This window comes from Rhodnius prolixus, unplaced genomic scaffold (genome assembly GCF_049639745.1).
Source record: "Rhodnius prolixus isolate KJV_2025 unplaced genomic scaffold, Rpr scaffold_11, whole genome shotgun sequence".
NCBI lineage: Eukaryota > Metazoa > Arthropoda > Insecta > Hemiptera > Reduviidae > Rhodnius > Rhodnius prolixus.
Window position 1 is genome coordinate 18707192 of NW_027411625.1, and position 13745 is coordinate 18720936.

The following is a 13745-nucleotide window of genomic DNA, read 5'->3' on the forward strand; positions in this document are numbered from 1 at the left end:
ATAAAAGATTCTCAGAGAATAAGAATAAAAAGTAAGTTATTCAAAAAGTTTTCCCATTTTTCTCTGGAAAAATAAACTAAACATACATATATACCATATATAAAAGTAATAATTGAGGTGCTTTAGTCTACAGTCCTAGGCCTTCAGGCAGAGATTGCGAATCAGAAATAATCACATTAAAGTTACCTAGAAGAATTACATTTGTATTCGATATTCCAGATAAAAAATTAGATAAACAGAAGAAATCGTCTTGCCATTTCGAAGGATTTACGATGTAAATGTACTAGAACTATTAACATATCAAAATTTTGCTTACTGAAAGATATTACCACTCTTTTATTGACTCTTACAAAACTAAAACCTTTTTCTAAGTTATTAGAACGTATACAAATTAATATCCCCCCATTAGCACGCCTAGATTTAGATGATTTAATTGCAGGTATCCCCATTAATTTATAATTTTTGAAAAATTGTGAAAAATAACTGAAACTATCCTTTAAAAGATAAGATTTAAATAAACAAAATACTTGGTGATTAGTGAGAGAATTCATAAAATAAGAGTCGGTTACTTTACCTTTTAAGCCTGCAACATTATAAGATATTACTGTAATTGCTGTAGATTTGAAGTTTGTTGAAGAGTTCCAGCATGTAGACCTATCTCAGGATGATTGCACAATCGGAATAGATGGTAATACAGGTGGAGGATCAAGTGCAGTGGTAGTAGGTTGTTGCCTGAAGTAATCCCTAGGAAGGCTATTCTTAGTTACGGCAGAAATAAAACCGAGCAGACAAAGTTTCCAAGTTAATAGTTACTTCCTTTGGCGAACCCATATTTTCTACAGTTCTCTTAGAGACTCTATTTGTGAGTTCAGGAGAGCTTCTAACTCTTTTTGGTGTGCTTGAATCTTTTTTAAATATATACTCAGCTTTCTTAGACATACGAAAAGATTATTAAAAAGCCTGGTTATCCAATTAGAGGAAAACAGAATAAGTATTACTTTATATTAAAACATTTTACTAAAATAATTTTTCTCCTAACTTGTTTTAAATTAATGTCTTTCAAAATCTACTATATTATTAGTCAAAATAAATATGCTATTTACGAATGTTTGTATGCAATAACGCTGTTTGTAGACAGTATCAAAGTACGTACACACACAGAGATGCACTGGATTAAATAAAACCAATTTAAACAAACTGTCGTAATTACGAAACCATTCGATATTTTTTCTCCAAATTTTCTCACGATAAGCAGATTCTATTAAAGAATGATTATGCTGAATTTCACAATAAACAAACTTTTCTAACTGGGGTTAATCACAATAAATTTATTTCACATTACATATAGATGTTCACCCTATGACTGCTAGCAGCACACCTCCCAAAGGGCTGGTTAGACTGTATAGTAACTCCACAAATTGAAGCTAACAACCGAAAAAGTTTGTAATGATGAAAGAGCTCAGGGCCTCATTATAACACTTATTGAGGACAGAATTATATCATATTTGCTGAACTGCAAAACGTCATATGAAATGTGGAATAAATTATGTAGCTTATTTGAGCAACAGTCAAATGTAGGAAATTATCTTTTACAAAAGCAATTTTTTGAATATCAGTTTAAAAATCGAGGTTTGGGAACACATATATCAAATTTAGAAATTTTAGTAGCTAAATAGAAGGCACAAAAAGAGAGCATTAGTGATACAATGTTAATGACCAAGATTTTGTCATCGTTACCACCAGAATGTAAACATTTTGTGTCAGCTTGGGAATCTGTATCAGAAGAACAAAGAACGTTAAGTAACCTAACTTCTCGTCTATTTATTGAAGAAGGAAGAATGAAAGAAAATGAAAGTTTAAATGTTAATAATGTACATGCCTTTACTTCAAAGAGGATGAATAGGTACTCTAAGCAAAAAGAAAAGTATCAACAATCAAAAAACTTTCAGAAGCCGGCAAATAAGAAATTTCCATGCCATTTTTGTGGTCGTATAGGACATTATTGCTGATTGCCCGATTAAGTTTCAAAAAGAAGAATATAAACAAAATAGAAATACTAATTATAAACAAAAGAAGAAAGCAGCCTTTATTAGTTTAAATTTGATTGAAATATTAGCTGATGAACACTCCTGGATTTCGGACAGCGGAGCAAGTGATCATATGTGTATCAAAAAGGAATGGTTTGAAGAATAGATGAAATATGAAGAACCTTTATCAATTAAAATTGGAGATGGTTCTTTTCTCCAAGCTCTTGGACAAGGTACAGTTGAAATATTAGTATATAATGGTAAAACTTACATTCCTACTGCTCTCACCAAAGTGCTGTATGTCCCCAACTTAAAATTTAATTTATTTTCTACCAGTGCAGCTACAGAAATGGGCTATAGTATGGTCTATGCGAAAAATGGTTGTAAAATTATGAAGAATAATTTGGTCTATGCAATTGGAAATAAAAAGGAAAAATTATTTTATATGGATTTTAAGTTACCTACAAGTTCTATAACCTGTCATAGCGCAAAAAAGATTGAATGCTTAAGAACCTATCATGAAAAATTTGCACATCAAAATGTTACTCAAGTTAGAAAAATTTTGGAATTGACTGGAACAGAGTTCATAGACGATAAAAATTTCTTTTGTGAATCCTGTATGATTGGCAAACAACATAGATTACCCTTTCAAACAAGTAACATACTTCAAGAGCGACTAAGCCTGGAGAAATTTTACATATAGATCTTTGTGGACCGATGGAAGAAGAGTCTTTAGGAGGAGCTCGATATTTTTTACTCGTTAAGGATGATCTTAGTCACTTTAGAATGGTTTATTTTTTAAGAAATAAAAGTGAAGTAAAAGACAAAATTAAAATGTGTGTAAATTTTGTAAAATACGAGTACAATGTACGAGTACAATCATCGCATTAAAATCATAAGATCTGACAACGGAACAGAAATATTTAATTCTTATATACAAGAAATAACAAATAAAGAAGGTATTTTACACCAAGTCTCTTGTACGTATGCACCAGAGCAAAACGGCAGAATAGAGAGGGAAATGAGAACAATTGTTGAAGCCGCTAGGACCCTGATTCATGCCAAAAGCTTGCCGAAATCACTTTGGGCAGAAGCAGTAAACACTGCAATATATACTTTATGTTTATACATGACTGGCAAAAGCAGTGTAGAAAAGAAAACTCCATTAGAAGTTTAGTCTGGAGGAAAGATAGACATTGGTAAGTTACATGTTTTTGGTGAAACTGTCTTTGTGCATGTGCCGAAGCAGAAGCGACTTAAATGGGATCCTAAAAGTAAAAAAGGATTATTTGTTGGATACAGTGAATCTTCGAAAGGCTTCGAATCTATTTCCCAGAAAAAGGTGAAGTTGAAGTAGAACGAGACGTCATCTTTGTTCAATCAAGACATGAGAAAGCAATATCCCTTGATATTTGCAGTAACCAAAGTAAGATGAATATATGAACTATGAAGAACAAAAGGAACCAACATTGTTGTCTGAAGAGAAAGAACAAGAAAAAGAAGATATATATGTTGAAAAGCAGGGAGGAGAAAATAAAGAAACAAATGAAACTGAAACTATACAAATTGAAAGAGAAGATAAAGAAAAACGAAAAACAAACCAAGAAAACGAACAGAAAAAGAAAAACGAGCAGTATAGTCTGAGAGACAGAAGGTTATTAAAGAAACCACCAGATTTGGAAAATTATCTACTAATTGGAGAATGTGAGAATTTAACTACATCAGAAGCTTTAATTAACCCGAATTGGAAACAAGCAATGCAAGAAGAAATCGATGCACTACATAAAAATAAAACATGGCAAATTGTGGATCTACCTGAAGATAAAGAACCGTTAACAACTAAGTGGGTTTTTCGAAAGAAATACAAGAAAGATGGCACCATAGAGAAGCATAAAGCAAGGTTGGTTGTGCGAGGTTTTCAGCAGGTAAAAGGATTAGATTTTCAAGAAACATATGCTCCTGTTGCACAACATGATTCTATAAGATTTCTCATTGCTCATGCTGTAAAGAAAAAATTTAAAATACTTCAGTTTGATATAAAAACGGCCTTCTTACATGGAGAATTAGATGAAAAGATATATGTTACACAACCTGAAGGTTTCGTTGAGAAATGTAGTGAAAACAAAGTGTGTCTACTAAAGAAAAGTCTTTATGGACTAAAACAAGCTCCAAGAAAATGGGGAGAGAAATTCAAATCTTTTCTTGAAACTAAAAATTTTAAAGTATTTAAGTCTGATTCATGTGTATTTCTTAATAAGTCATCAGGAATTATAATTGCACTGTATGTAGATGATGGATTGGTAATAGGAGAAAATCTGTATGAAATGGAACAACTAATGTTGGAATTGAACAAAACGTTTGAAGCTACCTGGGGAGAAGCCCAGTAAATACTTAGGTATAGAAATAAAACAGCGGAAGGATGGATCAATTCTCATCAACCAGAGTCAATATACGAAGAAAATACTTCACACTTTTAACATGAGGTATGCAAACTCAACCTACACTCCGATGGAAACTTTGAAGAATACATCCGACACAATTGCTGAAGGGAAACCGTATCGTGAGCTGATAGGAAGCCTGTTGTATTTGTCAACCATGACTAGGCCAGACATATCATTTGCAGTAAACTATCTCAGCAGATATGTAGAGAGTCCAAGGTCAGAACATTGGCTTAAATAAAAGTCTTTAGAATTATAACGTGTTTTCTCCAATAAGAACCATTCTATCATCAATTCTATCAATACTTCTGTCTGTTCATAACAGTGCGCCCTCTTCATGGCTAAGGATATCTGTTTTACATCATGCCAAATATACTTTCCAATACCTGCCGCTGCCATCTTTGCATTACCCCTTTAGCAAAATGTATAAAATCTTCACACAGAAGGAAAGACACTGTCGTTATTGAATTCCAACTCTTGTATATTTACTGAACAATCCACTTTTTTTAAAAATTGTAGATAATGGAACTCAACAAAATGCAGTTGGACATGTTCAGATGATTTCTCTCCACAATATCTGCACAAATTACATTCTGTTAATTTCAACCGGTTAATTTCAAAAAATTGCCCTTGAAAGGATCTTGCACAATGAGGAAACATATCTCCTAATGAGGAATATCAACGGGTGCACACAAACGCCTACTCTTCCCATAAAACGACCTGTATACCAACATCTCATTTGTTAAAGTGGCGTCGTTAAAGGACTATTCAAGAATTTTCTGTTCTTTTTTGGAGGAGGAGTCGAAAGAGTTTATAAAAGATCTCAAATCAGACTCTAAAATAGTTTCACAACTTTGGATATTCAGAAACTTTTGAGACAAGTCAGTAGGTAAAGATCCGAAGTTGTGCCGCACACCCCTCGTTGGAACCAAGCTTTAACTGCCTTCGATGTGAATACGAATTTGAGAGAATCAAGGATATATCATAATATCTGCATATTCAAATCTCTAAATAAATAAAATACATGTTACCTTATCGTATGAATACAATTCTTTGAATATACACTGGTAGTGTTCAACTGTAACAGAAGTAGCCATATTTTGTAATAACACTAAATAAAACTGTTTTACAAAATTATTTCGATGTTTAAAGCCAATGGTAGGATTTATTGATATCTGATGGGCGGTTTTTAAAATATGTAATTGGCAAGAATTTGATAACCTGTAAAAGAAAAATATTCCATTACATTTTCTTATTGTGGAAAATTGCTGCTCCATGAGGGATGATAGCTACCTATCCACATGGTTCATAATGATGCTATAGCTGGTTGCAATTACACTTAAACTGTTCTTACACAAACTTTCCAATAAATGCGATAAAATTAATTCATTTTTCGTTACATCGAAATTGAGTATTAGGTTATTCCAAATTCGCTTTACAGAGTCCCTTGAGCATTCATTAACGTATGACATACTGAAAAACAACAAAAATCAAACAAATTAAGTCTGGAATTTTCTAAATGCAATGTCTAGGCTACTTGGAAAATTTGCAGCTTTTAACTGAGCAGTTTATTTACACCTAAAGTTCACCTCTAGACCATTCATCAGAACAACAGCCCTCATTAGCCATTCTTCTACCTAATAATTCGAATCTTCCTTGACGTCAACATTTCTTTTTCAACCAAAAACTTCCTGAACAAATATACTCGGTACGGAAAAAACCTCAGTCACAAAAGATCAGGAAACTATTGGTTGGTTAAGAATTTGCAAAAGTAAATTTACAAAGGCATACATACTTACAAACTTTCAAATAATTTCGGAGAAAAATAAATAATAAACGGTAGAAAATCTATCTTAAAAACATTTTCTTGAAGCAAATTAAATATCCATCCCTGAAAATGAGTCTGCACCAAGCAATCTTTCAGCATATACTCATTAGTCATCTGCTGATCGTAACTCGAAAAATTATGTAATAAGTTAGTAAATACTTTCAAGTTATTAGCATTTCTGTTAGCCCAATTAATTAATTCTCGTGATTGTCCAATGATTGCATATTTTAGTATGGATAGAAATCTGAAAAATGCCAAATTGTCATTAGCGGTATTTTGAAAAAATAGGATTAAAAGGTAACAGTACTTTTAATTCGTTAGAAGTGAGCGCATTGGGGCTCCGTAACATGTTCATTTCGGAAACGTGGTAGCATGAGGCTGTATAGGGCACGACTACTTAGCTTGGCATTCAAAAAATACAAATCCATTACGTCGAAACCCTTCTGCAGCGTGCGGCTACATCGCAGTCAGAAATCAGGTTTTAGATTGGCGGCAAAATTTGAGGCTCGTTGCGACAGGTAAAGGCGAATAAAAGAGACCTTTTCAGTACCTTTGTCAAAGTTTACGGAAGAGCTGCTTAATATGTAAAGGTTTGAACAGTTGGAGTGAGTCAATAGGATTAGGAGACACATGAGCCCGCTGGATCTGCAATGGTCACTACAGCTTTTTCTTGACTGCGAAAGAAATTCTGCTCCATATCTTCTATATCGCTAGGGAGCGATAAAAGCGAGGTTATTCAAATTGAGCAACGGCGATGAGCTATACAGGCAGCTTTGGAGCTTGCTTGTTGAGATCGAGCTTGCTCTAAGCTATTGTTCACGACTGTTAACGTGTTACAATACATCTTTATGATTAGAATGACTGAAAACCGCTTCGACCGCTCCCTCTTTTCAATACTATTCTACCACCATTGTGTACTGTCCAAAGCATTTCTATGTATGTTGTACACAACTATGCAACAGCTACGAGCTTAGTCAATAATAAGGTCTAGCAACTATATGTACAGTGTTGACTCACCGTTTCAATAAATCATAATGAAAATTTTGTAGTAAGTTATTAATGACGTTTAATTTCATTTTAGAGCATAAGTTTCCAATTTCTACTTTATCACATCTGCCCAATATATGTTTTCCAAAGACATCGATGAATAAAGTAAAATAAATCTGGCAAACACAGTAATCTATGTGCTCAAAACTCCGACAGTTACAATGAGTTAAATCTTGCCACACTTGTTGCTGCTTGAAACAAAAAAATGTTGTATCACGTTGTGATACAACATGTGATATATATCAAATACATTCAAAAAATATAATAACATTAACAGCATACTAAACTGGCTGCATTATCTTGGTTAACTTGGAGTTCGACCTTGGTTTTTATAGTGATCACATGTGTTTCTTTGATCTGTCTTTGAACTTTTTTTTTTTTTTTTTGTATGTAGAGAAGATTTTTAAGAGAAAAACACACGTACTAGTCAAAAATTTTCGGACTTCTTTGTATTTTTAATTTTTTAAATATGCTTTTGGTTTATTCAACAGTTTGAGAAAATCTTATTTTAACAAAGAGTTAATATTCGTTTGATTTAATTCAACTTCAAGTATGAATAGTGAGGATACGTGTTCTAAAAGAAGAAGTTCCGTCCACTGAAAATATCTTCAATATTGAAAACAAATTAGTGAGTGTGCTATTTGAAAAGTTTGATTTTTAATCAAATGCAATTACTTCTACTAGAGACCAAATTAAGGCATATAAAAACAAAATTAACAGTTTTAAGAAAGAAATTATAAAGCTTGTTTCCGAGATATAGGGATCGATTAGGGCTCTAAGAAATACAGAATTAAAACAGGATAATAACAAAATAAGAGATATAATTGATTGTATTTTTATTGAACTGAAAGTATTCAATATTGCAAATATAAAGCAGTGAAAATTTTAAATATCCCCGTAAAGAAGATGAGAATTTCACTCTCCAAGTTACAATGTTAGAGAAGACATTGTGTTTGATAATATTTGGAAAAAGCGTCTAGTTTTTTCAGACTGAAACCCAAACATAAAAGTAAAAAATATCCCCCTTCAATTCTATTAAAATTTATTAGTGAAGTTGAAAAACAAGCCTTTTAAACAAGAGAAAATTATCAAAAAATAAATTAACTTCAGAATTATTTGATGACCCTGCCAAATTGCCTACATTTGTCAATGAATTAAAACAGCCTCCTCATTGTTTCGTGAGGTGAACAGTTTAAGGCAAAATCTACTATTTAAATATATTTGGTTCATTAACAATTCCAAGAAAGTTTGGCAAAATGAAAGCTCTGGAGTAATTCGAATTAGATGTGAGAATGATCTGTATGAATTTGTAACATCTATGTGAGAATGATCTGTATGAATTTGTAACATCTATGTGAGAATGATCTGTATGAATTTGTAACATCTATGTGAGAATGATCTGTATGAATTTGTAACATCTGATGTTATTAGCATCTGAAATCTTGGCAACATCCATAAATAGAAATTCTACAGCTCAATTGTTAACGAATGAAACTTCAGGTAAAACCCTCAGGACCAGGAAAGAATCTCAAAAGAGTACGAAAGCTTCAGATTCACTTTTAGGACAAAAGCGTTAGAAGTCCCCCTCCTACAGTCTTATGGCGAATGATTTCAAAGTGATTTTTTGGAATTAGCAACAGTTATGATGATGCAGGTTAAACATGCAATCTAAAAATTTATATTACCCTGAAAGAGGCAATAAATTAGCCGACACGTCGGTAAAAAAAAAAGAAATTTGTGTACAAAATGTTTGACCGCTCCTTAATCTTCCCTCGGAATTTTTTTTGGAATATTAGAAGATTGGATTATCGCATTTTTTATACAGAAGACTTTAATTGGCAAGTAAACAGTTTTAAAATAATGTAGGAAAGTATTTACATCAATTTTGTCATCTTGCACAGAATTCGTAATGTAATGTTTAACTGTACTTCAGAAATCTTAACTGTTTCTAATATTTTCAAGTTTGGACATTATTTCCAATGTTTACTGACTTTCTCCCTTTTTAAAGTTTGTTTATAGTTGTTTATAAACTAGAGAAAGTCTACGAGCAGATCAGAATAATTCACATCTTTTTCTAAAATTGTTATACATACAAATAAACATCTCACCTGTCGTTTCAGGTCTCTAACTTCTGAGTTAAACGAAGGTTTATTGTTATAATTAAAAATACTTTTGTATGTTCGGTTCTTTCCTAACATATCACTCTTTATAACTGATTTATATACGACTACTAACAAATGTTTATTTAATTCGTCTACATTTTTACTGTTAAAATAGATATAATTGCACAATAAGTTTTAGGAATAGATTATCTCATCTAACTGGATTAACTATAAAGTAATTCTACTTAAATTTAGTATTACTTCCCTCTGTAGATATGTTCATAGATAGTTTTTATTTATTTTCGCTCTTTAATTGGGAGCATGACAAATATGAAGATAATTATTTACTTTTATTTTTATGTATTACTTTCTCAATTCTTTATTAATGTATTAGTGATTTAAATAATTTCTGTTTAGTAATATTTTATGAATCCACTGTAGTTTTTATTTTATTTATTTTTTAACTTTTAGTATTAATGTTTTGTATTCTGAAGTCTGTCCTGTTGAAATCAGCAGTTTAAAACCGCAATAATTTAATAGAAGCTATTTAAATTTATATAAGTGTCCATTTGAGTGAATTTATTTAAGTTGCTTTTATTCTCTTAGTGTGGTGTGGGTGTGAGTGAGTGCGTGTGATGTCTGAAATGCTCAGGTCAACCCCTTGCTACAATTGTAATATTATAAGCAAGTAACAATAAATAAATAATCAACAACCTAGATCACTTAAACTCTTGAGAACCCGTCCCAGTAAACGATGTTCTTTTGCAAAAGAAGCACTCATTACTTTCTCGTAAAAGAAAGCCTCTTTTTAGCTCGATAGAGAATGTATTATGATTTTCTATAGTAATTAAACTTTAGATATGGTTTTTAGTTATACTGAGAATAAAAATGTGGTTTTTAGAAGTAAGGCTGTGATTGTTTCTTCAGTCAGTGCTCAACTTATGAGCTAAAACATTGAAAATCGCAGCAAATTCAAATAAATATGATATTTCGTTCAGAGGAACCAACAGAAAATGTTGGGGCAACATCACTTTTATTTTATAAATATTTTGTAAGAAAAGTTATTTTTAAGGGTTTCTGGGGGAGATAAAAGGCCACACATCCACTTTTCTCTTAAGTACCGCTTTATTATAGTGTATCTATTCAATAACATCTAGCAAATATTATCGAAACCTTAACAAAAACTTACAGTTTTAAAAGTTAAGTATAAGAATTGATTAAACGCCAAAAGGTACACAAATCAGCAAGTACCCAACATTTCATTCATACTAGTATCATATTTTTTAGAATATATTAGATGTCACAGACCTTTGTGCTGGCCTTTTATCACCCATAAATATTTTTCTGTTAGAATAATAAGATGTATCTCATCATCATAGTTAGTATTAGAAAGGCTTTTCATTTTAACTCTATTCCAAATCATTCTTGTGATTTATCTTTATTCTGAATAATCATCACATTCACTCACACATTAAGGTAGAAAAATTAAAAGTTAGAATTGGTCTTTTACTGTTGTAATTTGAATTTCGGTGTTAAAACGATATTTCAGTCCTGAATTCGTCTTAAGTGAGCACAAATTACATATGTAGTTAATAACAAATAGGTAATATTTGTAATTCAGTTCATTAATTTTCAAACTTTAATTTAATGTAGCCCTTTAATTCAGAACATGTTGTAAAGAAGTTTTATTTTACCAACTAAAAATATGCATATTTATTTTGTATTTTAAATATATAACATTGTAGGAAGAACTCCTAGATTAACAACGTAATTGAAGAAAACTACATTAATATTTAATATTAACGAACAAGATTAATTATTAATTACATATTATGGGGAAATGGTAACAAGTTGGTGGGAAGAAGATGGAGAGTGGAGAAATGATGTGGAATAAGTGATGAATAGTCACAACCCATTAAGAGAAATAATAGAAAGAAAATTGCAATTTCCATTACCTTCCAATAAAAAAAAAAGATAAATTTTGATAACACTACTTCCTCTTAAGGGATGTAAGAGAAAAGCTGTGATCACAATAACTTCTAAAGAGGGGAAAGAAGAATGATTTGCAATTACAGTTCTTGTCCGTAAACAGGGCAAAGTTTACTGCGAATACGGCATGGTTGCAAATACTTCCCCTTAGTACGTGTAAGATCAGGAACACACTTAAAGTCACGCATTCTAAATTCTTCTTCTTGCCTAATTTGATCAAAGACGGGTGAAGATTTACAGAATTATTATTAATAACCGTTTAAAAGGGGGCTTTATTTACGTGAGGCAAACTCCCTCCTAAGTATGTACCATCGAGAACCCAAAAGCCGAATCTATTGTATCTAAAATTTCAAATTGAATGATAATTCATTCATTTAAATCAGTTCGTACGTCGATAATTCGAACGATTGCAGAACTTCCTCTTAGTAGGTGTAAGGGCATGATGTCACTTTAGATTCACGTAGGGAAGCTTTAACTGCTTCTTCCTGCTAAATTTTAGCAAAATCGGACTAAGCGTTGTAGAAAGATTAGTAATTAAAACTGTCCGGTAGGACAGTTGTATAAGGGTTGATCGTCAAAAACTGCACAAAAAAGCGTAACGTTGAAAAACACCCAACTTTGACAATTTTTTTCTCTTTTTCTATAAAAGATAAAATTCCCAAATTTTCTTTAAAATATTGGGAAAATCCTCCTTTATAACTGTATTTTTTTTGCAACAACCCAGACCTAGTAGATTTCGAGAAAAAAGTTGCCGAAAATGAGCAAAAACCGCTTTTTCAAAAATTGTTGTTGTTCTTGTTGTTACCTTTTTTGTAAACAACGTAGCGCCTAAACGCGTGAACCGATTTTCATGAATGAGGTGTCATTCGATTCGAAATTTTATGTAGATGTGCCCTTTGGGGGTCTCGACCATGTACACCGAATGGGGGAGGAGTTAGCCCCCTTAATGTAAGGCCCCCTCCAAAATTATTATTACTAATCTCCTTAACAAAAACTTACAGTTTCAAATGTTAAGTATAAGGGTTGATTAAACGCCAAAAGGTACACAAATCAGCGAGTACCCAACATTTCATTAATACTTCATTAATAGTAAAGAAAAAAAAAAGAAAAAAAAAAGAAAAAGAAAAAGAAGAAGATTTTTTGAAAATGCCGTTTTTGCTCATTTTCAGCAACTTTTTTCTCGAAACCTATTTAATCTACGTTGTTGCAACAAAATTACAGTTATAAAGAAGGATTTGCCCGATATTTTAAGGAAAATTTGGGAATTTTATTTTCAATAGAAAAAGAGAAAAAAATTGTCAAAGTTGGGTGTTTTTCAACGTTACGCTTTTTCGTTCAGTTTTTGACGGTCAGCCCTTATACAACTGTCCTACCGGACAGTTTTAAAAAGTAAGTTAGAACCTTGAGAATTTTGTGAGAAAAGATTGTATTCACACATTATTTTTGAGTGTGTCGACCTTTTACTTTTCTCCTTTAATATTTTGAACTAAGGTTTGCTAGGTGTAGGTTTTGAAAAGTAGCGTTTATCTATTTAGGAAACGTTTCGGTACTGATGTGCCCTTGTCATGATATAAGACATATTTTGAAAGGTACATTATGTGACGTTACATCCTGGAGCATTTTACCTTCTAATTTTTTTAATGAAGGCGCGTCAACATCTGAGGTTATTGGCGTCCGTAGCTTTTTTCAGTGCAATGCCGGCTTCCGGACAGTGTTCTCTCGTTTCAGACAACACTGTCTATCACCGGACAAGAAGCTGTAAGAAGCTTTTAGAAAGAGAAATCTAAAAGCCGTCAGAAGCTGGATTCGAACCCGGGACCTCCGAGTGGGAATCCAATACGCTAACCGCATAGCTAATACCCGTTTTTCTTCTAGTAATGTGAGGTATTTATGAATATTTATGTTCTCTTAAGAACACGTGCCTGTGCAGTCTTTGCAGTTCTGGGTTGTGTGGGGTGATTTTGTCTTTGACTTTCGTGTGTACTGTCTTGCTTAATGGACGTAAGAGACAATCAACTAGCTAAAAATAAATGTGAAGCACTGATCCAATGAAATCGAACTTAACCTGTACTCAACTAAAAATTTGGCTTACATATTGCTGAGTAGCCAGTTGTAATGTGATGAGGTCTGCAGTGACGCCAAGAGTATTGTGACTGCGACGTAAATACACACCACCATCATCTTTCAGACCACTTTTTATCACAACTGGTAGGTTTTCCAAAAGATGAAGTATGATTTCCTGGAAAAGAATGTTTTTAACAGTTTATTATCACAGGTTCTACCAGCTGCATATCAGAATATTTTGTTAAAGTAT

At 32.4% G+C, this 13745-nt stretch overlaps 1 protein-coding gene across 10 annotated transcripts in view; it reads right to left on the minus strand.

Annotated features, from left to right (window-relative positions):
• The window catches only part of LOC141459222 (DNA-dependent protein kinase catalytic subunit-like), a 123651-nt gene that overhangs the window by 51080 nt on the left and 58826 nt on the right, over positions 1-13745 (minus strand). For 9 of the 10 annotated variants that reach the window (XR_012461424.1, XR_012461425.1, XM_074138031.1 and 6 more), the window contains 5 exons: positions 13524-13670; positions 7311-7531; positions 6265-6537; positions 5759-5938; positions 5497-5686 (listed from right to left, as the gene is read on the minus strand). Coding sequence is in view for 8 of the 10 variants with exons in the window: in XM_074138031.1 (XP_073994132.1) it covers positions 5497-5686; positions 5759-5938; positions 6265-6537; positions 7311-7531; positions 13524-13670 (1011 nt within the window). In the remaining 2 variants the exon portion in view is untranslated. The remainder of the gene's footprint in view (positions 1-5496; positions 5687-5758; positions 5939-6264; positions 6538-7310; positions 7532-13523; positions 13671-13745) is intronic. The other variant, XM_074138030.1, reaches the window with a different exon arrangement.